At 35.9% G+C, this 26,260-nt stretch overlaps 1 protein-coding gene and 1 pseudogene across 2 annotated transcripts in view; both read right to left on the bottom strand.

The window, feature by feature from the left end:
* Positions 1–3,497: 3,497 nt before the first annotated feature.
* Positions 3,498–5,862, bottom strand: LOC120876130 (annotated as a pseudogene).
* Positions 5,863–5,956: 94 nt separating this feature from the next.
* KBTBD3 (kelch repeat and BTB domain containing 3) overlaps positions 5,957–26,260 on the bottom strand; it is a 70,295-nt gene continuing 49,991 nt past the window's right edge. The window contains exons 1-3 of one of the 2 annotated variants that reach the window (XM_040257818.1): positions 21,815–21,945; positions 20,664–20,908; positions 5,957–15,751 (exon numbers count right to left, since the gene is read on the bottom strand). In XM_040257818.1, the coding sequence (XP_040113752.1) occupies positions 14,149–15,751; positions 20,664–20,884 (1,824 nt within the window). In that variant the 5' untranslated portion in view covers positions 20,885–20,908; positions 21,815–21,945 and the 3' untranslated portion in view covers positions 5,957–14,148. Of the gene's footprint in view, positions 15,752–20,663; positions 20,909–21,814; positions 21,946–26,260 lie in introns of those variants that run through there. The other variant, XM_040257817.1, reaches the window with a different exon arrangement.

Here is a 26,260-nt window from a genome sequence, read left to right as displayed (position 1 = left end):
TTCCCACTGTCAAGTACGTCATGTGTGTTATTTAATTCTTACAAAAACATGTTGTAGGAGGTATAACTATTATCTGTTTTGTCAATAAAACACTTGGGCCACAGAATATTTAAGTAATTTGCTCAAGCTTGTACAGCTTTTAAACCACTCTATGGTGGAACAAAGATACAAACCCAAACCTACTTGACTTAGAGTTGGGTTCTCAGTCTCTACCTTAGTATATTTCCCGGCCTGCTTACTGATAAGAATTATTTGCAGTGCCTATAAAAGCTATGAGTTCCTAGGATCCGAATCTAGAACTTACTAAATGAAAATCTCTAAGGCTAAGGTCCTGGATTGGGTATTTCCCCCCCATGATAGCATTTACTTCAATTAGAGAAAAATAACACTATTTCAAATGCAAGATAACTAAGATGTATATTTTTGCCTTATATACCCATACTCAAATGTTACATGTGGTTTTTAAATTTTTTTTATTTTTACTTATTTTAATTGGAGGCTAATTACAATATTGTGATTTTTGCCATAAACTGACATGAAACAGCCACAGGTGTACATGTGTTCCCGATCCTGAAGCCCCTTCCACCTCCCTCCCCATCCCATCCCTCTAGGTTGTCCCAGTGTACTGGCTTTGAGTGCCCTTTTCATGCATCGAACTTGGACTGTTCACCTATTTCAAATATGGTAGTATACATGTTTCAGTGCTACTCTCTCAAATCATTCTGTGCTCCCCTTTTCCCACAGAGTCCAAAAGTCGGTTCTTTATATCTGTGTCTCTTTTGCTGTCTCTTGTATAGGATTGTTGTTACCATCCTTCTAAATTCCATATATGTGTTAATATACTGTATTGGTGTTTTTCTTTCTGACTTTCACTCTATATAATAGGCTCCAGTTTCATCCACCTCATTAGAACTGATTCAAATGCATTATTCTTAATGGCAGAGTAATATTCCATTGGGTATAGGTACCACGGCTTTCTTATCCATTCAGCTACCGATAGACATCTAGGTTGCTTTCCTGTCCTAGCTATTGTAAACAGTGCTGCAATGAACATTGGGGTACAAGAGTCTCTTTCAATCTGGTTTCCTTGGTGTGTATGCCCAGCAGTGGGATTGTTGGGTCATATGGCAGTTCTATTTCCAGCTTTTTAAGGAATCTCCACACTGTTCTCCATAGTGGCTGTACTAGTTTGCATTCCCACCAACAGTGTCAGAGGGTTCCCTTTTCTCCACACCCTTTCCAGCATTTATTGTCTGTAGACTTTTTGATAGCAGCCATTCTGACCGGCGTGAGATGGTACCTCATTGTGGTTTTGATTTGCATTTCTCTGATAATGAGTGATGTTGAGCATCTTTTCGTGTGTTTGTTAGTCATCTGTATGTCTTCTTTGGAGGAATGTCTGTTTAGTTCTTTGGCCCACTTTTTGATTGGGTTATTCATTTTTCTGGTAGTGAGCAGCTTGAGTTGCTTGCATATTTTAGGGATTAATGTCTTTTGTTTCATATGCTATTATTTTCTCCCATTCTGAAGACTGCCTTTTCACCTTGCTTATAGTTTCTTTCATTGTGCAAAAGCCTTTAAGTTTAATTAGGTCCCATTTGTTTATTTTTGCTTATATTTCCATTACTCTGGGAGATGAGTCATAGAGGCTCTTGCTGTGATTTATGTTATAGAGTGCTTTGCCTGTGTCTTCTTCTAGGAGTTTTACAGTTTCTGGTCTTACATTTAGATCTTTAATCCATTCTGAGTTTATATCTTGTATGGTGTTAGAAAGTGTTCTAGTTTCATTCATTTACAGGTGGTTGACCAGTTTTCCCAGCACCTCTTATTAAAAACATTGTCTTTTCTCCATTGTATATTTTTGCCTCCTTTGTCAAAGATAAGGTGTTCATAGGTGCACGGATTTAACTCTATGCTTTCTATTTTGATCCGTTGCTCTACTTTGTGCCAGTACCATACTGTATCGATGACTGTAACTTTGTGGAATAGTCCGAAGTCAGGCAGGTTGATTCCTCCAGTTCCATTCTTCTTTCTCAAGATTGCTTTGGCTATTCGAGGTTTTTTTTGTATTTCCATACAATTTGTGAAATTATTTGTTCTAGTTTTGTGAAAAATACCATTGGTAGCTTGATAAGGATTGAGTTGAATCTATAGATTTCTTTGGGTAGTACACTCATTTTTCACTATATTGATTCTTCTGATCCATGAACATGGTATATTTTTCCATCTACTTGTGTCATCTTTGATTTCTTTCATCAGTATTTTATAGTTTCCTATACATAAATTTTTGTTTCTTTAGGTAGATTTATTCCTAAGTATTTTATTCTTTTCATTGCAATGGTGAATGGACTTGTTTCCTTAATTTCTCTGTTTTCTCATTGTTAGTGTATAGGAATTCAAGGGATTTCTGTGTATTAATTTAATATCCTGTAACTTCACTATATTCATTGATTAGCTCTAGTAATTTTGAAGTGGTGTCTTTAGTGTTTTCTATGTAGAGGATCATGTCATCTACAAAGAGAATTTTACTTCTTTTCCAATCTGGAGTCCTTTTATTTCTTTTTCTGCTCTGATTTCTGTGGCTAAAGCATTCAAAGCTGTGTTGAATAGTAGTGGGGAGAGTGGGCAACTTTGTCTTGTTCCTGACTTTAGGGGAAATACTTTCCATTTTTCACTATCGAGGATAATGTTGGCTATGGGTTTATCATATATGGCTCTTATTATGTTGAGGTACATTCCTTCTATGCCTGTTTTCTGGAGAGTTTTTAATCATAAATGGTGTTGAATTTTGTCAAAGTCTTTCTCTGCATCTATTGAGATAATCATATGGCTTTTATCTTTCAATTTGTTAATGTGGTGTATCATATTGATTGATTTGCTAATATTGAAGAATCCTTGCATCCCTGGGATAAAGCCCACTTGGTCATGATATATGATCTTTTTAATATGTTGTTGGATTCTGTTTGCTAGAATTTTGTTGAGGATTTTTGCATCTATATTCATCAGTGATATTTCCCTGTAGTTTTCTTTTTTTGTGACATCTTTGTCAGGTTTTGGTATTAGGGTGATGGTGGCCTCATGGAATGAGTTTGTGAGTTTACCTTCCTCTACAATTTTCTGGGAGAGTTTGAGTTGGATAGGTGTTAGCTCTTCTCTAAATTTGGTTTCAAGATATTCTTAAATTAACAATAATCAATTTAGAATCAAGGTAGTATCTGTCAATAGAAGAGATGTACTAAGGCTATATATAGGAAAATGGGAAAATGCAAGGTGATCTCATGCAGTGATTCTCAACTTTAGTGTGCATTACAATCATCTGGACAGTGGAAAAAGTACCTTTAGGGGACTGAAGGCAAATCACCAGATTAGGTAAACCCTTGTTCTCAGAATAAATATCAAAATGACTGGCTAAAGATACAAACTTTGTTTCACAGGGAAGAACAAAGACAAAATACATCATGATATATGAAGTCAGTCATTTAAGAGAAGTGTGACTTCTCTAAGTCTCAGATTCAGGAATAATGATATTACTCTCAAGACTTTTTCTACAGATTAGGTCAGATAGTGTGCAGTAAGTGCTTCCCTAATTCATAATACACCACTACTATCACTATTTCATCACCATCATCATTACTATTGGATACAGAGGACATTTTCCCCCACCCCCACTCCCAGTTCCAAATAGCTATTATCTATTTTAAAAATCAAATGACCACTTGCTGAGTTCCAGTTCATTGACCACTGGCACCATTTTTAAACTGGTAACATTCTTACTAGCTTCAACCAAGTATATTAAATTTCAGTACATGGTTGAAATGAAAATTTTTGTCTAAACTACTGGCTTAGTCAATGGAGTCACAGAAGAAAGCATAAAGCTTACAAAAATGTGTGCTGTTTCTAAAGCACCGATAGCTAGATGGGTGAACTGCTTTGGAAAGTAACCCACTTTAGACAACCTCTGATGTTGCCTATATTCTTTTCTGACTCTCACATTATATACAGATGGAAACAAAGAAATAAAACATCTATAATCTTCATCACTTCCCATAGTCAATATACTATACAGTACTGTTTCATAGTTTTGGGCCATTTAAGTAATCCCCACATAAATATCTGTGGTTTTAACATTCTGAAACTGAAACAAAGCTTAAGAGGTGCTCAGCCAGGCTAAGACAGGGTTCCTCAATTTCAGCAACATTGCTGTTTAGGGTTTGATCATTCTTTTTGGCGGGGGCGGGGGTGGGGGTGGGGGGAGGGGAGTGGGACCTGTCCTGTGCATTGCAGGATGCAGGCATCCCTAGCTACTACATTGCCAGGAGCAATGTGCCCAACGTTCCAATTCTGACAACCAAAAAATGTTGCCAGACATTGCCAAATGTCTTTTGGGGGCCAAAGTCATCCCCAGTTGACAACTACTGAGCTAGAATTTTACACAGACATAATTGTAAACTCTGAGTGCATAGATTATATAAGACTGTGTGTAATTTTACTAAATTAAAGTGTATAGTAAAACAATTTCTGCTATACTGTTTATACTAGGGCACATAGTTTTCATAGACCACTTAACCATATATTACCCACAAAGAATTATCTTTTTCGTATTGAAAAAACTAATATTAAACAGGAGAAAAACAAAACAATACAGCTAATCCTGCAATGATTTTTAAACTGAAACCTATGGTTTACAAAAGTTTGATAAATGGAGACCTAGATAAATCACTGCAAATGTCCTTCCTTTTGAATTTGTAGTCTCTTGCTACTTGAAAGCGTTTCTTTTCGATCTGCAGCTTCTTCGATTCAGATTCCAAAAAACGCTGCCTATCTTTTTCCAGTTGTAAGCGTTCTCTCTCAGGTTTTAACTTCTCGGTCTCTATATCCTGTGGCTGATGTATGGACTTTTCCCCTTGACCAAGTTCACTTCCCAAAGATGGCTTCTTTGAGTTGACTATCTGTAACCTCAGCTCTCTTTCAATCTGCAACCGCTCCTTCTCCAGCTGAAGTCGCTCATGCTCCATGTCTAAATGTCGCAGCCTCTCTTTCTCCATCTGTAGGCGTTCCTTCTCTACCTGTAGTCTTTCAGTCTCAATATCAAGCCTTCGTTTTTCCAGTTCTAGTTTCTGTTTCTCTATGTTTACAAGCAAATGGGGCTCATCATATGCAAACCTAGACGGTGTTGAGTTCAGAGTAAAAAATTCATCAATGTGGGGGAAATCAGGAAGTTCATTTTCCCTCCTGGAATCTGGTATGACTGATGACATTTCTTCTTCTTCAATCTCAAATTCAGGACTCTGGGGATCTCTTTCTTTCTTTTTTCCTTGACCTCAGGATCCACCTGCATCCCTGAAATCTGCCACATTTTGCCAATCAAAATTTGTTATCACTTCGGAATCCAATCTTTTCATCTATCTCTTCAATGAGAGAGTCATCTAAATCAGATGTGGGAAGTGGAAAACCTGAACCAACTAGCTTAATGTTCGCCTTCATCTTCCTCTTCATAAGGGCTTGCCAGTCAAGGTAACTTCTTTTTCACTTCTGTCCCTGTTCTCTGTTCTCCTTCTCCTACAGCATTCACACACTGTGCAATCTCCTCCCAAGCCATTTGCTTCATCACATTAATTGTTGTATTAAGCTGCTTAGAAAAAATTCCTTCCTTCCTTTCTGTAATTTCTTTCAAGAGTGTCTGAGTTTCTTGTACACTGAAATTGCTTTTCCTTTTCAATTGCTTCATTTTCTGCAAAACTTAAATGCAGTTTTTACAGCAAGGGAAGATGTGAAAAGAATTTGAGGAATGCTACAAAGTACAAAAATCAAGGACAATTCCTTGTTAGTACATTGTTTAAATCAGTTTTCCATTCATCTAATAGCACAGGGGGTTGGATGTTTCCTGCTAGCCTGGCGGCACCTCCCCCTGGATTCAGTATTTTTAATGGGACTCCCAAATCACCTTTTTTTTTTGGAGGAAACTTTAAGGAACACTGCCTGACACATATACTCCTGAGTAGACATCCCATAACAAAAATTATTGGTTAGAGCTTAATATTTCATTTATCAAGGAAAGAAATTTAGATGCTTTATACTAGAATAATTCTCTTTGTGAAAATTGCTAGAAACAAGTATTCATTAATTTGTGCTTATAAGTGAAATGTGAATTGTATTTAAATGGAAGAATATTGTGGTATATTTCACTCCAGGAATAGATCACAAGGTGAACACTATTTGTAAAGGAAACAAAAAAATTACTCATTTGTTGCAAGTTTTTTTTTAAAGTTTTTAATATTTGAAGTTTTTTTCAAATTTCAATTAATGTTTCATAACATAAAAGGTGGTTAATCTCTAATAGGAAAAAATTAGGCTAGTTGGATTTTTAAATGAAAAGGCTAGACAAAGGCTTTTCTTGATTGAAAAATGTTAAACTAACTTTGCACCATGTATTTTACTCAAAGTTAGGTAAGGATAATTAATTTCCCATGGAAAGACTCTCTAATTACTACTAGAACAGAATCAGGTTAAACAAGCCCTGAATTTGGAAGAAATGCAAAAATATTTATCAGGTGCTGTGAAATCTAATTCTATAAATACTATGATGATATGTTAAATATTTTAAGATGGTCCTAAATATTTCTTAAGTTTTTCATGAATATTAAGTTTGCCCTTTTAGGTTTAGTTTCATTAGGTTTCATAGAAGTCTTCAAAATTGCAAAATTTAATAAGTCCGAGGAAACTTTACCTTGGAAACATAGGTTTTATAAAAGTAATTAGTAGATAAATTGCAAAACATATTTAGACTTAATATTGTGTTACAGGCTCTTATTCAGTTACAATATAAGTTGCAAATATGTTTTGTCAAAAACTAGCTATTTGGCCAATATACAGATTTTAATTGATGTACATTTTTCAGAGAAAAAAGTAATCCTAAAATGTAATTACTCTTCACTATTAGTATGGAGTTTCAAAGTAATATTTATAAAGTGCTTTGAGATTTTTGGAACTATAAAATATTGAATTTTTAGACAATGTGGCACTAAACCAATCTACCTAGTAAACATTAATTAAAACTGCAATTTATTTTGAGTATAGAGATTAAATTTTGTCTTTGAGGGACTTTTGTTTTGCAGTGAGTAGGATAAATTCAGGCAGTTGAGAATTTAGGGAAAGATCTTTAAATGCCAGTGCATCAGTCTGAGATTATGAACCATTCTATTTAATGACTTAAGAGGAAAACTTGCAAGTATTAAAATGCTGACCAAGAGAGACCTCTGGTTTTGGGGTAGCATCCCCAATAACCTGGTAACAGGCAAATTTCCCCCAATATCCTTACATTTAAATTAACTATGGGGATTAAAGAGAAGGAGGTGAGTCATCATTTGCTGGCCAAGTAAACTACAGAAGCTGGAAGCACATGGAGAATTGGAGGTAATAAGGGAAGAAGTCTGGAGCAGTAAAGTTGGACCAAGGATTTGATAACAGAGCCTAAGAAATGAAGAGAAAGCAACTAGCATTATGCAAGCAGGTGGGATAGAACAGTTGATTTTTTAAGGGCTAGGTTTCCATAGAACAACTGTTTCAACCTGAGCAGTATTCTAGAAGAGGGTTTGGAAGTCAAGGTTGTTTAGTAAATCACAACTGATCACATAAGAAAACCAGAAATGTGATGGCAAATGGCCCTATCCAGAAAGAGGAAAAATTGAACTGGAATTAAGACAGCATCTGTCCAATGTAAACATCTTTAAATAATGTTATGGTATGATTTAGTCTCTCAGACTCTGGACCTCTTCAGTAGTTCACCTGTACAATTAGGTAGGAAGGAGGCTTATACCCTGGCATCTAGCTGATTCTTGTGTTGCTGATGTCCGTTGAAGTAGAGTTGGATAGTGCCTGACCTTGGACATTCAGCTAGCTTCTACTGCTTTCATGTGTGGCTCATGCACATTTGGTCTCTTCTTTCTTACATGCAGAGCCTCAAGGTCTCTCGCCATCTATAATTCATTTCAAACCTAGCTGCATTTTATTCACTCAGCCCAACATGTCCACCTTGAAGTCTATGCTGCTCTGTCCACAGTTACAGAGCCAGTTCTAACAGTAACCCCACCTCCACCACCACTCTCTCAGGAATTCTGAGATTCATCAGAGCCACTCAGGGCATCTGGGGAAGGGGGTGGTAAGAAAATGAGAGCTTTAGCATTCACCTTTTTCTACCTTTTTTATTTCTATTAACAATAAATACAAACAATATATATTCTTTTCTGAGATACATTTTAATACATTAATAATTATTTTATATAATTGAAATGTTTACTACATATTAATATGGTTAACATGGACCTGAAAAAAATGATTTTATTTCTCATAGCATATAGTAAGTGCCCATATTCTACTAAAAGAAAATGAAATAAATCACTTATGTATGCAAAGTTAAGTAGCTTTGTGCACAGTCTCCCCTGTGGGAAAAAAGGTCACTAAAGCTATTATGTTCTTGTAGGGGAAATGGGGGTTGTATGTCTACTAACAATACTTTCAGTCGTCTTATCTATTACTGTATTTGAAAAGAAACACAGAATTAAATCTTATAATTAAAATTCAAGGAGAACAAATTATCCTTAAGCACTAAAAAAATTCAATGAATTACTTTGAAAGTATAATTTCACTTTCAAGTACCAAATATACATATACAACACAACTATACAACCAACTATACATGTTCTCCAAATGTGGGCAATGTACTATGTAATGCAATTTCATTCTCAAATAAAAAGTACTTCATTATTAATTTTTCCATATACTAACAAAGATATACAACATATACTAACAAAAAGTTGTGTAAATTAGCTAGCCCAGACTTTTAATATAAGGATATCAAATATTACAAAAAGAATTAACACATACATTGATAACTGAAGTACAATGTGTAGCATTCTTAAATGTAAAATCCTAATGTAAATCAATTTTTTGTACACAAAAATTGCAAAATATGCAGTTAAGTCTAACCCATTCAGAAAAAAATATAATACATTTTGCTTCATATATTGCCTTGATAGAATGTTAGCTTATTAGATGCCTTATTAATATGCAAGCACTGTGCTAATTGCTAGGTCCAGAAATGATAATACCCCTACTCCCAAGAGTTTCCAATTAAATAAGACAGATATGTAAAGAAGTATTTACACTACAATGATACTCAAGAGAATTGTACTCTTAAGTAATTCCAGCAACCTTGTTACCCTTGGAACCAATAGCATAATTTGTTGACCTAGTTAGTGACTGCTTTGGTTTCTATTTTTTGTATAAGCTTTAGTCTCTTTTAGAAGTATTATTAAAATTCTGAAAACCATATCTAATGTCAAATGATCAAAAGACATTAAAATCTGGCTTCTGAATTCCTCTCCCAGAAAATATGTTTGTTATTTCGTCAACAGTTGATAGGAGAGAGAGCAAGGATCTAGCTCGCACTGGATTTATAAGAGCTGATTAAAGGAATGAAGTGCTTGCTTTATTAGATTATGCAATGCTCATCATGCTCAACACACCAAAAAAGCAACAGAGCTAGGATGGATTTTTCTGAGGCAAATGTACATGTAGAAGGTATGTAACCTTGGCCACTGTGGAAAGTTTTAAAGTGTTAAGCATTTGAACAAGAAGGAAAGTGAAGACTTGATTTTAGAGGAATGGAAGACATGCTATTTCCAATACTTATGGAGACAGCAACCTAAGATCAAGGACTGAAAGTTACTACAGGGAGGCAGAGTTGCTTTCAACCTTAGGAAGAACTTTCTAATAGAACTGTTTAAAAATGGAGGTAGTGAGCTCTTTACCCTGAAATAGAATTTGAAAAGAAAATCATCTGTCAAAAGTATTTTAGAATTTAGAGGGGTTTTCTATACAAGGCTGGAAGCTGTATTAGATTTTACGTTCAAGTTTGAATATGAATCTATGATTTAGAAAAGTTATCTTGATCACTGTGTAATACCATGCTGATTAAAATCCCTATTGTAATATTGTACTGATTAAAACCCCTAAATTAAATTTGATTAAGCATCTTAGTGTAATCAAATATAATTTATAAACAGATTTTTAATTAAAGGTATCTTTAAAAGCACATAATCTTTAACTAAATTCACTACATATAGCTATATAGCCACATTTGCAGTGAAATAATTCAGGACAAAATTTTAGGTAATGGTCTTTCAGTTTCTATTCACTGTAAAACAAATGTGCATTTATGGTAAACAGAAGGAGAAATCCCTATTAGCAGCTCACTATAAATGTCAGCAACCTTTACAGAGTTTTTCCGAAGTGATTTTTAAAGAAAGAACAAATTTCCTTCAACAAGAATGCTCCTAAAATGATGTAATTTTATGACTCACATCTTATCAAAATCTTGAGTATACAGAAATTAAAATCAAGTTACTCAGAATGCCTAAATGCTAAACAAATTGGAGGAAGCAATTAGTCAAAAGGCAGAAAAATATTAAGATCAAAATGTGCAAATAAAATATATAAATCTTTGGTTGTGTACTCCTGTGTAGGAATTTATTTGGCCTAGTTTTCTACCACATGCCATTTTTGCTATTTAGTCTTATTCCAAATATGACTTTATAAAGTGGAGTGAATTCTGTTTTGCTGAACAGAAATTGGCTTCCTTTTAAACTTTTGCCTTCATTTTGCAGTTGTCCTCAAGAGTTACCCATTGGAAGGCATTTTTTGTTCTTACACATTCAGTTCTAAATATACGGGTTTCCAAACATTGGATCCAATTAAACTGAGAGTGGTGATCCAAAATATATTCAACAATATATTTAACCATTACATTTATTGCTTCCAAATCTCAAAAGGTAAACAGATGTCTCCCTCTATATTTGACTCTGATTTTCAAGACAGATGCCTTCATTTAGGTACCCTGAACACATAACTGCTCTTCTTGGTATCTGGGGAAAATGGAATCATGTTGCAGGATGTGGTTGCTCTCAAATAATATTTTAGCTTTCAAGAGTAACATATAATGGATACTGTTGTGATAGACATTTTCCCCTCCCCAATCAAAATTGAGTATTATATGAATGCAGTTAATTTGATTATGCAAATATTCTTCATACTGCTTTTGTTTCACAGGCAATAGATGAACAGGTGCTCTACATTATAAACCAAGTTTGAAGATAGTTCTAAAAATGTTCATTAACTTTGATATCATATAAATGTTGAATTTAATCTTTTTTATGTTTAACAGTGACACATAACTACTTTCAATTTTAGCGGACACTAGGATACTATAATACTGCAATTTTTTTTGCATGCACAATCCATTTACCAGGACAAATAACAAACAATTTGGAAATGTTACTTAGAATTTTGCTAAAAGAATGAAAGCAATCTGGATAATGAGCTTAATTATTTTCTCTTACAATGCAGCACTGACTGAAGGATGATAATGAAAGGAAAGGAAACTTTAAAGAAAAAAAAAAAAGACTAAGGGAAAAAGTCATAAATGGATATTGTTTTCTAATCTTAGACAGTAAAAATGGCTCCTCCTGGGTAGCAGAATAGACTTGAAAGATCACTGAGACTTGCAAGAGATCAAGAATAGAGAGCCAGGCCAGAAATAATATATGTGGTTCTTGGTGAAGCCAAAGTGATTGCCAAGATCAGAATACCAGTTAAGTCACTGACCATGTGTACATGTGCCTGGGTTCCTTGAGGATTTTGAACACCCAGAACCATTTTTCAATAACCATGTAGTAGATCAAATGAAAGTGTTCCCTTTACCAGATGATGCAAAATTGGAGAGTACAAGATTAACTGCTAAGAGAGCCAAGCCCAGCACAGATTGCTATAATGCCAAGGAGAAAGAACAGTAAGTAAAGGAAGAGTTTGAGGTTTTATGACTAGACTTTTTTCAGTTGTAACTGATGAAGAACACTCAGGTACAGATGTAAAGAGATGACAGTAAGTGAAAAACAATCAAGTTTCCTGCAGCAATTGTGGAAACTAAGGCAGAAAGCCTTGTGCATTGAAAAGTGTTTAAAATCAAATGCAGAGGGAGTTACTTATGGCTTGGTAACAAGGATACTTCTAGTAACATCAGGAATCAATGGCCGTGATTGCTCTGTGACAACCCAGAGGGATGGGGTATGGAGGGAGGTAGGAGGAAGGCTCCAGAGGAAGGGGACATATATATGCCTATAGCTGACTCATGTTGATGTTATGGCAGAAACCATCACATCATAATTATCCTCCAAGTAAAAATAAAATTTTAAAAATCAATGGCCAGTGAGAAGAATGGTAGAAATCAAGATATAATAATGAAACAAGATCAGGAAGGGATTCTATTTTGCTTTAGTTTCTCCTTTCTGGAAATATTTGTTTATAAATGTTTAACAATTTAATCACCCACTGTGTGTGTTTCTTAAATAACTTGTTTTCAAAGTGCCACGTAACACTCAGAGAAAGCCTCCACTGAATTTTTTTTCCTACGCACACAACACACATACACACACCCACAGAGAGAGAGAGAGAGAGAGAGAGAGAGAGAGAGAGAGAGAGAGAGAAAGGGCAGAGCCAATAAAGGTAGGTATGGAGGAAGCCACCAATTCTACAGAAGAATTTTTATGCAACTATCGTCTGATTACAGACAATCCCTGATTTTGAAATTGCATAATTTAGTCTAGCATTCAGTTCCATTTTGAAAAATATATTTGAAACTTATGATTACATAAATTTATATGGTAAAATAAAAGGACCTTCATTTAGGTATATTTCTACTTCTAAAGAATATTTACAACAGATTAACATTTACTACAGTGTGTGGGAAACTTCGCTTGATTCCAGAGAAATACAATCTACAGATTACCTGAGATATAAATCAGGTCCTAAAACCTAAAATACCTGTATTTAAAATTGATTAAAGAAACATATCCTCTTACAAGGCAGAATCATCTTAACTGAGAACAAGGATGATTCTCTTTTATTGTTTGGGTTAGAGATGATTAAACATCGAATAAGTTGCAAGTTTCACATATATACTATCAATACCAAAAGCCCAGTCACATTTTTAAATTTAGTAAATTCACAATGAATATGCTGAAGAAGAAAACATACACAGCACTTTACAGCTGGTATACAACATCACAAAAAACTGACACAGTACTGAGATGTTGAAATTTCTTACTGCAACTCAAATTTGGACAAGCAAAAGTTCAAGAAATGCCAACAATAGTGGTCCACTTATCTAGAGTCAGATTTTCTATATCCTCGCTTACATTGGAATCTGGCAATGATATGGAAAAGTATTTTAGGACTACCATCCCAGAATCCAAGAATGTCACTAAAAGGATTACATGTCAAGATAAAATCAAAATATAACTTGAACTGATTAAATAAATCAAGGAAGTTAATTTACTGAGCTTGAGCCAGAAAATAAAAATACCTCTAAAAACTGAGACCAACTAACACTGAAAACTAATAAGCAAATTTTAAGACATTTCAGTAACTACCAACAGCACTAGAGTACACTATGCTCTTAATGAAGAGTTCAATCAAAAAACTAAAACATGTTTAGTGTAGTTTTAGAAGGCTGGGGAAATACACTTCATTTCAGAAAATTTTCTGACTGAAAAATAGTGAAAGAAAAGAAAGGGCTTAAAAATAGCTAACCAATGATCAGAAAAAATAGGAATTCAACTACTCTTATACCTGTAGTAACAAGATAGGATTCTCTCCTCTGATATATTTTACACTTCATATAATATAGTATAAATAAGTCATTTTTACTACCTAAAGAGACTTCTCCCATTTACACTGTACAGTTCTGTGAAGTATGATTTGCTTTTCTGTCATGGATAAAGTACTTTAAGAATCAAAGCATCAAAGCCTGAGTTTTACTTACATAGGAAAATACTAATATCCTATTCTCCAAGATTAAATACAGTTTTTGGTAAAATGTATTGTGTATCTTAAGTTTCTGGGAACTGCTAATTCATATAGAGTATACATTCATAGTATTTTTCTAATATGGTATACATTCATAGTAATTCTCTTATAGAAGGTCTATTTTATCTCACTAAGCTATAAAGACCTTTTTACCAATAATTAGTTAATTAATTTACTGCAGGCTTCTAAAACTGCAGTTGCTTTAGAATGTCTAATCATACACTACTTTTAGAAATGATTAGAAAACCATGGGTCTCTGTATTTATTAAACTGAATCACCTGGCAGTAAAATTCAGTTAAGGCTCTTGGCATTGGTGAAACTTCTTCCCACTCAGACCTGCTGCTGTGGTAGACTTGAACTTCATCTGTGATTTCATCTGGTGCATAATCACCACCTAATATATAAATTTTATCTTCAATTCCAACTGCACCTGCATTGAAGCCTGCACATTCAAAAGATCCTTCACCCTTCCAAACACAAGTATCTGGACAAAAACTATAAACCTTATAAGTGGAAAGGTCACATATATAGAGTGTACAGTTTACTGGGACAGCTTTAATTAGTGTTGCATGAAAAAACTGCCCGAACTCTGCTACTAGTTCAGACCACTGATCAGTTGTAGCATTGTAGTTGAAAAAGCAATCAAGTGATGGGTTAAAAGCATCTGTAATTTCTACCTCTGATCCAAGAACATAAATTACATTTTGGCATGCACTTGCTTCAGGATAGTATATGCCCCTGGGTAATGGGCTAACAGACACCCATTCTTTGGAAAGAGGATTGTAAGATTCAACATCTAAGAGACTTTTAATGTCCTGAGATCCTCTAGTTTTTCCACCTATGACAAATAATTTATTGAGAGCCATAACTGATGTATGCATGGTTCTTGGTGTTTTCATAGTTGATACCAGGAAAAAATCATTTTTGACTGGACAGTAGCACCAGGTTTGATCAGTGGCATCATGATATGATTCTGCAATATGAAGCCGAACTGTTCTACAACATGGCCCTTTGCAACCACCTGTCAAGAATATTTTCTCCCCATAACTAGACAGACTAGATCCTGGCAAATCAATCAGGTGTGACTGTGGCAGTATCTTCCATGAGTCGCTTTTAATATTATAGCAAAACGTATATTGAGCTTCTCCATTTTCCTCAGTTTTGTGAACAAATATGTATTTTTCAGTTGTGGATGGTCGAGCATCAGGGAAAAGTCCACCAGAACCTTGCACACACTTAATTGCATCCATGATTATATCAAAACAGTTTGTGCTTTTGAGTAAACACTCTTCATTGAGTAGACAATCTTGAAGTGTCTCCTCAGATAACTGACATAATCTTACTTTTTTAATCAAATAAGGCAGATGTTTTTGCCTTGATTCTAAGTTATGTTTAGTCCAACTAAGGACAACTTTCAGTACAGTTTCTTCTTCAGGAACATTTAATTCATCTGATTCCAAACACTTTTGCAGTACTCCAAAATTCATCTCTAAGAAATCACTGGATTTAAATAATAAAGAAAAGTGATGTTGTACAAAGTATAAAGCGTGGTCAAACAAACGGGCAGAGCCATAGCTATCTGATATAGATAATAACTGTAAACAATTGACAAGATTAATACTTTTTATTAAAAAGTCACTGCAAGCTTTGGATAGGAAGGAAACTTGAAGAAATGATGACAACTGGAAGAACATTTCCACATTATCATCTGTTATCTTTGTTTTTCCAGTATAGGCATAATCAAGAAATGCTTTTACTGCTTTGGAGGACAAATTAGTAATGGTAACACTTCCACCATCTCTTTCTTTCATGTTTACTTCAAACATAGCCCTGCAAAAATGAAGAACACAGAAGAACAAATAAACAGGAATATTTTATTCCAAGACAATTTTCAATATGACCTTAAAGGTTTCCTTCACTCTTAGGTTGATATAAAATAAATTTACAAAATACATTTTTAAAGCATCCTAATAAATTAATATCTATAATAGAGACCATATTATTTATCTGTAAAATACATATATTACACAAAACCACACTGAAAAATATATAGGTTACAGCTAAGCCATAGCAATGAATCCAAAGACTATAAAAAGATTCAAATTTTGTATCTGATTTGATGTTCTTATATATTATTCATAAAATTGGGGTAAAATCTAATGGCTGAATTTATTTACCTATGGATTAATTTAGTATCAACTCTGCAGGTGATAACTAAAATAACTTAGAATACAGGATAAACTTACATATACATTATCCCCACCTGGTAATGTTGATACCACTCTAAGAAACTGGGAACATTTTTGGCTCATTTTAAGCAAAAATATAAATTATTTGGAAATGTTTAGGCAGGAGACTAAGAATATTTCACGACTGGCTTTGGTAAGAACAATATTGCCATCCATCCTTAACTAACTTTATATCCAGAGATACTAATGTTTACACTTCAAATAAACCCATTAAGATGGTTTTCAGTAGAACTGCAAATAAAAATTAAGGTTAAAGAGGAAAGGGCTACAACAAAGAACAAAGATTGCCAGTTGAACATTCATTAAGACTAAAGATCATCTGACTTTGGGCCTGGTTTAACACTGGTTTGTTTTTGTACCAGTATTGTCCAGGATACCTTTGTGAGCAGTGCCCAAGTACTCTGCAGGCATGCTTAGTTGGTTAGCACGTTACACTCTTTTCAACTGCATGGACTGTAGCCCACCAGGCTCCTCTGTCCATAGGATTTCCCAGTTAAGAATACTGGGGTGGGTTGCCATTTATTCCTCCACACTATCTTCCCAACCCAGGTTTCAAACCCACATCTCCAGCATTGTAGGTGGATTCTTTACCATCTGAGCTATGAGGGAAGCCCCCAAGTAGTACTGGGGGAAAACTAAATTTCATTATTAAAGTCTATCTAGAGAGTAACTAAAGCTACTAAAGAAACACTAGAGTCCACCTGAAAAATATGAGGAGGCTTCCAAATACAGACCACTCCTTAGGAAAAGGATGATAAAGCCCCTTTCTAATAGGGATATTCAATACTTCTTAATATAATAACAAATAAACATGGTTACAAAAATTTATACATGTTCCACATTGTGCAGGATATTTCAAAAATGTGATCAACTTAGAAACACTAACCTGTGGTGATAATCATATTAGATTATTAAGATATCTACAGTCAGTTCAGGAGAAGGGGACGACAGAGGATGAGATGGCTGGATGGCATCACTGACTCAATGGACCCAAGTCTGAGTGAACTCCGGGAGTTGGTGATGGACAGGGAGGCCTGGCGTGCTGTGATTCATGGGGTCACAAAGAGTCAGACACAACTGAACAACTGCACTGAACTGAAATGACAGTCAGTTTAAGGTAATAGTAAGAGCATGGCCTCTAGGACAGGGCTGCCTTAACTGAGAGACCTTGGGGAGCTAACAACTTAATCATACTTCAAATTCTTCTGAAAATGAGGATACTAGTAGTACCTATGCCACCAAGTTATGAGAGGAACAACTAAGTTAACTGATGCAAAACATTAGCTGTTTTCGGAGTAGGAAATGGCAACCCAGTCTAGTATTCTGGCCTGAAAAACTCCATGGACAGAGAAGCCTGGCGAGCTACAGCCCATGGGGTTGCATTGCAACTGAGCTCATTAGCTGTTACTATCATTTTAAGGAAAAAAAGTTTTCTAAAATCATATGCATTTCTAATTTACCATCAGCTTCCACATTGTCTCTGAGAAGACATGTAATATCATATTTCTATACTTCATCCTATTCATCTTTAAAGTATTCAGTTAACTTCCATCTCAAATTTACTATGTTATCATAACTGGTTATACAATAGTGTGCTTCCTTTTGAATCTTGTCTCCAGGGACTTTACATTTCAATCATAATTTTCATTTTCCAAAAACATTATAAAGGGCATTTACCATGCACTGTGTACTTTTCTGCTATTTTAAATTTTATATACCCCAATATTCCTGTAAGTTTATAGCCCAATACTCCAGTGAGTTTGATCATAACACAAAATTATGAATTAGTGGCCTTATCTACAAGAGTGTAAATTATATAGACCTTCTAACTACATTTGTACACATTTTTAAGTGAACTATATACTCATTTAGTAAAATATTATATATCATAAAAGATTCAGGTCATTATAAAATTGTCATTTGTTTTACCCCAGAACAGGTACAAATTTTTAAAAACACTGTTTTAACAGTAATGTTTAAAAATTGAAAACAGATCCCTAAAAAGCTAAGCAGTAGGCATAATTCCAACATAAAGAGTAGAGGACTGCCAATTCAAATGCTCACATGAATTTCTTGTTTTGTTAACATGAAAACTTTATAAGGAAATAAGACTGCATGTTCATACCAAATTATTTCCATTTTTTGGCTTGATTTGGAAATAATTTCAGCTAAAAAATATTCAGCTAATGATAATATTAATAAATAATACTAAATTCAGCTTAATAACAATTTAATTCAACAATAATAATTGAAAGCAGTGGACACTAATCAATTGTTGTTATTTAGTCTCTAGTGTCTGACTCATTGCAACCCCATGGACCATAGCCCACAAGGTTCCTCTGTCCATGGGATTTCCCAGGCAGGAATACTAGAGTGGGTTGCCATTTCCTTTTCCACGGGATCTTCCTAACTGAGAGATTGAACCTGCCACTCTTGCACTGGCAGGTGGATTCTTTACCACCAAGACACCAGGGAAGACTGACCTAATCATTTCATATATGTTATTTCATTCAACTCTCATTAATGACTTTATGAGCTAGGTCCTGTTTGTCTCATCCTAATTTTTTACAAATAAAGAAACTGAAGCATAAAGAGAAACTGAAGCATAAAGTTTAGTCTAATAAGTGGTGGAGCTGGAATTTAGATTTACGGCATCTGCATAAAGAGGCCAAATACTTACCTGTTATACTATACTGCTTCCTCTAGTGAAGAGGTGATATGAAGGATAAAGGAACAAAAGAGTTCCTTGGAAGAAAAACTGAATTCAAAGGGAGGTGGAAAGAAACTAGTGGAATCTGAAAATGGGAGCGCATAAGGCCAGTTAAGGCCCCAGTGGAGGCTGAAGAATAACAACTTAGGTTACCTGAGAGAAGAAATGAAAAGAATACATGAAGACATATAGTCTAGTTAGGCAAAAAGCTAGTAAAAGGTGTAGTTCCCCTTGCCCTCAGTAAATTGTGATGTAGCACTGAGCCAGTGCTCTCAAATTCAAAGCAGGAAACCCTAGAGAAACTGGTGTTTAGTGACTTCCACTGGTGGTCGAGTGGATAAGACTCTACGCTTCCAATGCATGGGGCATGGTTTGATCCCTCATCAGGGAATGAAGATACTGCATGCCACATAGGAGTCAAAAAAAAAAAAAGGTGTTTAGTGAGTACTAGATATCAATAAACTTGCTGAATGAAGTACAACCTATAAGATTTAATCTTGAGTAATAAGGGTATGGTTTAATTATATGTTGGTAGTAAAACAAGAGTTAAATTAAGGATTAAAACCAGTATAAGTTAACTTGTATCTAGATGTTTTTATATCTTATATCTTGCTCTTTTTTTTCAAGTTTGTTAGAGATTTAAACTCTGCTTACTTAGAATTACTTCTAAAACTGAACTTAATGCAAAATACTGCAATTAGGATTTAAGTTTATTAAAGTATGACTAAGGTCCGTCTATGGCTCAGAGGTTACAGCGTCTGCCTACGATGCGGGAGACCTGGGTTCGATTTCTGGGTCGGGAAGATCCCCTGGAGAAGGAAATGGCAACCCACTCTAGTACTCTTGCCTGGAGAATCCCATGGACGGAGGAGCCTGGTGGGCTACAGTCCACGGGGTCGCAAAGAGTTGGACACGACTGAGCGACTTCACCTCAAAGTATGACTAGGAGACCTGAAGATCAGGATGTCAGCAAGAGAAGTTTGTCTGACAAATAGGTCTCAGAGGTATTACCTTCATACAGTTACCACAATACTAAGGTAATGTGTCTGACCTTAATCACGAAGAATCAGAAACCCACTGTCATCATAGTGGATTCTAACAGTGTTATGACTAGTGCATTCCTTGGAGGAAGATCTACTTGGGGAACTGAATTATACTCAGAATTAGAATCAAAACAAGTTGAGGGCTCTCCAGAAATGGCTGTGGAATTACTTTTCCCCACTTGAGAATGATCCAGGCTAAAGAGAAGAGAAACTCTCCGCATTAGAGTACCTCTCTTCCCTGGACAATCCATATCCAAGATGTATTTTTGGAATACAACCATATCCAAGATGTATTTTTGGAATACAATCCATATCCAAGATGTATTTTGGAATACAACCCACATCCAAGATGTATTTTTTTCTCAGATGCCTCATTTTCTTTGAGCTTTGCTTCCATTTCTGCTCACTCTATCCTTTTCTCTTTTGCCAAATTATACAGTGCAGGGGACCTCCCAAACAAAACTGACCCCACATCAAAACAACTTTTTTTTCCAGAACAATAAGGACTAATGTTTAACTTTGGGAAATCCTAGCCTGGGAAGACTTAAGGTTTAAAAAAGGTATTCTTATATTTTCATATTTAAAAAATCATTAGTTAATCTAGGTTCTAAGTATCTCTTTTTAAGTATTAAAGATTACTATTCCATGCTCTGTAGGGGAAAAACTGAGTTACAGTCATAAAAATAACTTAATTACTGGTATCATAAAATCTGAGGGATAGACAGACAAGGTAAAAGTACCTGAAAAAGTCACTGCATGCTGCTAACACACAACGATGACATGGGATTATTTCATCTTTCATGATTATTTTGAAATCATAAAAGATATTTTGTTCTCGAAAATTCTGTAGTATACTTAAGATTTTCTGTCCATGGTCTTCTGACACAAGGAAGTTGTTTTTCTTCTCAGATGGAATTCCATTACATGAGCCTTTTTGATTGAAATTATATGAATTATCCATAGCCACTTCTATCTGTTCTTAGAACTAGAAGGAAAAAAAAAAAACAAATCACTGATGTAGCAGAATCTTAATGAATTTTCAGATCTAAAATTCGCCCTTAGTGTAAATCACAAAAAAAATGCTCACTAAAAACAATCATAATGGTAAATCTTGTCCCACACACTTGTTTTAATGACATTTAACAGTAAATTCCTTTTAAATTTTTATAAATATTGAGCTCACTGAAATAAAAATGTTATTTATGAATAAAGTTTGAGGCTGTATAACTGCATTAAATAGTACAATTACGAGTTATATTAAAAACTGACATAGAACCTGACTACATGTCTAGTCTTGTTACATATAAGTGGTATCACTTTTATAAGCAGGTATCATTTGAATATCTATCTAACACACCCCTCTCCGCTCCCATCCTTTTCCTTCTGGTAGCAAACCAGATGTTAAAATGTTGATATTGAAGCACTGGTATGTGTCTTCTGGGATCACACTGTTAAAAAACAACTGGTTGAAAAAGAAAAGGGTGTTAAATTAACTGGTTATGGCCTTTAGCAAGGAAGGAAAAGTCAACATTGGTTCAAGCTGTCCTATTTCAAAGTAGGAAAGCCTTTTAAGTGAGGTCAGAAATCCAAGATAATTGAAGGCCAGATTAACTGACTTTCCCAAATCGCAAATTTAGTTTTGAGCATAAAAGTTTATACCACAAAAAGCAAGAAAGTAGGAAAGAGAAAGACAGTAAGACTGCGATCTAGGTGAGTCAGAGAAATAGGAAACCTTGATTCCTTAGCATACTTCTTTTCTAGTTAATTTACTGCTTTGCAAATCACCCCAAAACTTAGTGGTTTAAGACAACTTAGTCTCTCACGGTTCTGCAGGGTTAGATGGAGCTTCTTATTTGCAGGCTTTCATATGGTCAGTCAGGTGGCAGCTCACCTGAAGGCCTGATTAACCTGGGTGAGAGGTCCAGTATGATTTCCTAACTCACATCTCCTTCAGATGGGATGGACAACTAGAACAGACAGAGCTCTCTCTCCCCTTCTTGATGCACTCTCTCCATCAGTTCAGTTCAGACACTCAGTAGTGTCAGACTCTTTGCAACCCCATGAATCGCAGCACGCCAGGCCTCCCTGTCCATCACCAACTCCTGGAGTTCACTCAAACTCATGTCCATCAAGTCGGTGATGCCATCCAGCCATCTCATCCTCTGTCGTCCCCTTGTCCTCCTGCCCCCAATCCCTCCCAGCATCAGTCTTTTCCAATGAGTCAACTCTTTGCAGGAGGTGGCCAAAGCAATACTTCCTCATAGTATGGCAGTCTCAGGGTAGCTAGACTTCTTACATGGTAGCTGTGTTCTAGAGGAGTTTCAAGCCCAGGTGAAAGCTAGACGATGGAGAAGTAATCTGAATTGTCCTACAGCATCAATCAAAGCTTCATTCTAAGACTGAGACAATCATCTCTGTGTTATCCAAAATAGTAGGCATGAGCCATGTATACCAATTTAAACTATTTAAAATTAAATAAAAATTAAAAGTTTAGTTCCTTGGTCTAGCCATATTTTAAGTAGTCCGTAGTTATATGTAATATAATGGTTACTTTTATGTGTCAACTTGATTGGGCCATGGGGGTACCCAGATATTTGGCTAAACACTTTATCTGGGTACGTCTGTGAAGGTGTTTTTGGATGAGACTAATATCTGAATCAGCAGACTGAGGAAAGCAGGTTGCTTTACTTAATGTGAGTGGAACTCACTGAATCCATTAAAGGCCTGCAAAGAACAAAAGGTCCAGTAAGAAAGAATTTTTTCTGTCTGCCAGACTGTCTTTAAGTTGGAGGATCAGACTTTTCCTTCCTTTGGACTAAAACTTGGATTACAACTTTACTGCTAGTTTTACTACTAGGACCAGTTTTCTGATGTTAGGAATACTTAGCTTCCATAAGCATACAAGCTAACTCTACAGAGTAAATCAATCTATCTTCCCTCCAATTGGCTCTATGTCTCTGGAGAACACTAATACATGTGGCTAATGGTTACTGCAGTGTACTCTATTATACAGCAAATAAGGAGTATTTTCATCATCATAGAAAGTTACTGACTAGCTGATGCAATATAAAATAATGTGCCTGTGTTAAAGAGTGTGTGTGTGCACATGTGCAGGAGGCAGTAATATGATGTAATTTGCAGTAAGTATTAGAAAAATAAGTTACCTGCAGAGATGATTTTGTGACCAGTGTTTTGAGTAACTGTAAGGAGGGAGATATATTAAGAATGAAGGTGGGAGTGAACTTTGTGGAAATGAAAGAATACATAAATCAAATAGGTAGAGATGAAAAAAGGGAAACTTTCAAAAACAGTATCTTTAAGGGTATAAAAAATGGATGCCCCTTTCTGCAGATTTAGGTACAGGATCATGACATATCATAAACTGAGGATTCCTGTAGTAAATTTCCATTTTCACTTCTGTGCCTGCTACATATGCTTTAATATATGGGCAGTATGCAAAGAGTTTCAAATTGGATGATTACAGGTTTTGGGAAGTAGAATTGTTTCTCATTCTGACAGCATGCCTCACTTTCTGTGTGCTTACAGATTTGATGTTATTACCAAATGATATAAAGCTGAATTTAGGAAAATTCCAAAATGGCCACTTACAAGCTGAAATACACAGTAATGACGAGAAATAGCTCTGGAAAAAAAATATATTCAAGGAATGGCTCTAAATGTGAGTGCATAATAGTTACGGTTTTATTCTAGCCAGGTCACAGTTTTGTATCCAGGTTGCTATTGTTTTCTCTCTGATCTCCATATCTTAGAACCTTACTGTTGTCAGTTCAGTTCAGTTCAGACGCTCAGTTGTGTCCAACTCTTTGCGACTCCATGAATCGCAGCACACCAGGCCTCCCTGTCCATCACCATCTCCCGGAGTTTACTCAGACTCACGTCCATTGAGTCCATGATGTCATCCAGCCATCTCATCCTCTGTTGTCCCCTTCTACTCCTGCCACCAATCCCTCCCAGCATCAGAGTCTTTTCCAATGAGTCAACTCTTCACATTAGATGGCCAAAGTACTGGAGCATCAGCTTTAACACCATTCCTTCCAAAGAAATCCCAGGGTTGATCTCCTTCAGAATGGACTGGTTGGATCTCGCTGCAGTCCAAGGGACTCTCAAGAGTCTTCTCCAACACCACAGTTCAACAGCATCGATTCTTCAACGCTCAGCCTTCTTCACAGTCAAACTCTCACATCCATACATAACCACAGGATAAACCATAGCCTTGACTAGACGGACCTTAGTCGGCAAAGTAAAGTCTCTGCTTTTGAATATACTATCTAGGTTGGTCACAACTTTTCTTCCAAGGAATAAGTGTCTTTTAATTTCATGGCTGCAGTCACCATCTGCAGTGATTCTGGAGCCAAAAAAAAAATAAAGTCTGACACTGTGTCTACTGTTTCCCCATCTATTTCCCATGAAATGATGGGACCAGATGCCATTTTCTTCGTTTTCTGAATGTTGAGCTTTAAGCCAACTTTTTCACTCTCCTCTTTCACTTTCATCAAGAGGCTTTTTAGTTCCTCTTCACTTTCTGCCATAAGGGTGGTGTCATCTGCATATCTGAGGTTATTGATATTTCTCCCGGCAATCTTGATTCCAGCTTGTGTTTCTTCCAGTCCAGCGTTTCTCATGATGTATTCTGCATATAAGTTAAATAAGCAGGGTGACAATATACAGCCTTGATGTACTCCTTTTCCTATTTGGAATCAGTCTGTTGTTCCATGTCCAGTTCTAACTGTTGCTTCCTCACCTGCATACAGATTTCTCAAGAGGCAGGTCAGGTGGTCTGGTATTCCCATCTCTTTCAGGATTTTCCATAGTTTATTGTGATCCACACAGTCAAAGGCTTTGGCATAGTCAATAAAGCAGAAATAGGTGTTTTTCTGGAACTCTCTTGCTTCTTCCATGATCCAGCGGATGTTGGCAATTTGATCTCTGGTTCCTCTGCCTTTTCTAAAACCAGCTTGAACATCAGGAAGTGCACAGTTCACGTATTGCTGAAGCCTGGCTTGGAGAATTTTGAGCATTACTTTCCTAGTATGTGAGATGAGTACCATTGTGCGGTAGTTTGAGCATTCTTTGGCATTGGAATGGCCTTTCTTTGGAACTGGAATGAAAACTGACCTTTTCCAGTCCTTTGGCCACTGCTGAGTTTTCCAAATTTGCTGGCATATTGAGTGCAGCACTTTCACAGTATCATCTTTCAGGATTTGAAACAACTCAACTGGAATTCCATCACCTCCACTAGCTTTGTTCGTAGTGATGCTTTCTAAGGCCCACTTGACTTCACATTCCAAGATGTCTGGCTCTAGATTAGTGATCACATCATCATGATTATCTGGGTCATGAAGATCTTTTTTGTACAGTTCTTCTGTGTATTCTTGCCACCTCTTCTTAATATTTTCTGCTTCTGTTAGGTCCATACCATTTCTGTCCTTTATCGAGCCCATCTTTGCATGAAATGTTCCCTTGGTATCTCTAATTTTCTTGAAGAGATCTCTAGTCTTTCCCATTTTGTTGTTTTCCACTATTTATTTGCATTGATCGCTGAAGAGGGCTTTCTTATCTCTTCTTGCTGTTCTTTGGAACTCTGCATTCAGATGCTTATATCTTTCCTTTTCTCCTTTGCTTTTCGCCTCTCTTCTTTGCACAGCTATTTGTAAGGCCTCCCCAAGACAGCCATTTTGCTTTTTTGTATTTCTTTTCCATGGGGATGGTCTTGATCCCTGTCTCCTGTACAATGTCACGAACCTCATTCCATAGTTCATCAGGCACTCTATCTATCAGATCTAGACCCATAAATCTATTCCTCACTTCCACTGTATAATCATAAGAGATTTGATTTAGGTCATACCTGAATGGTCTAGCGGTTTTCCCTACTTTCTTCAATTTAAGTCTGAGTTTGGAAATAAGGAGTTCATGATCTGAGCCATAGTCAGCTCCTGGTCTTGTTTTTGCTGACTGTATAGAGCTTCTCCATGGTTGGCTGCATAGAATATAATCAATCCGATTTCAGTGTTGACCATCTGGTGATGTCCATGTGTAGAGTCTTATCTTGTGTTGTTGGAAGAGGGTGTTTGCTATGACCAGTGTATTTTCTTGGCAAAACTCTATTAGTCTTTGCCCTGCTTCCTTCCGCATTCCAAGGCCAAATTTGCCTGTTACTCCAGGTGTTTCTTGGCTTCCTACTTTTGCATTCCAGTCCCCTACAATGAAAAGGGTATCTTTTTTGGGTGTTAGTTCTAAAAGGTCTTGTAGGTCTTCATAAAACTGTTCAACTTCAGTTTCTTCAGCGTTACTGCCTGGGGCATAGACTTGGATAACT

This window comes from Oryx dammah, unplaced genomic scaffold (genome assembly GCF_014754425.2).
Source record: "Oryx dammah isolate SB20612 unplaced genomic scaffold, SCBI_Odam_1.1 HiC_scaffold_17, whole genome shotgun sequence".
NCBI classification, from domain to species: Eukaryota; Metazoa; Chordata; class Mammalia; order Artiodactyla; family Bovidae; genus Oryx; species Oryx dammah.
The sequence above is the reverse complement of the archived record's forward strand: the minus strand, read 5'-3'. Positions and strand labels throughout refer to the sequence as shown.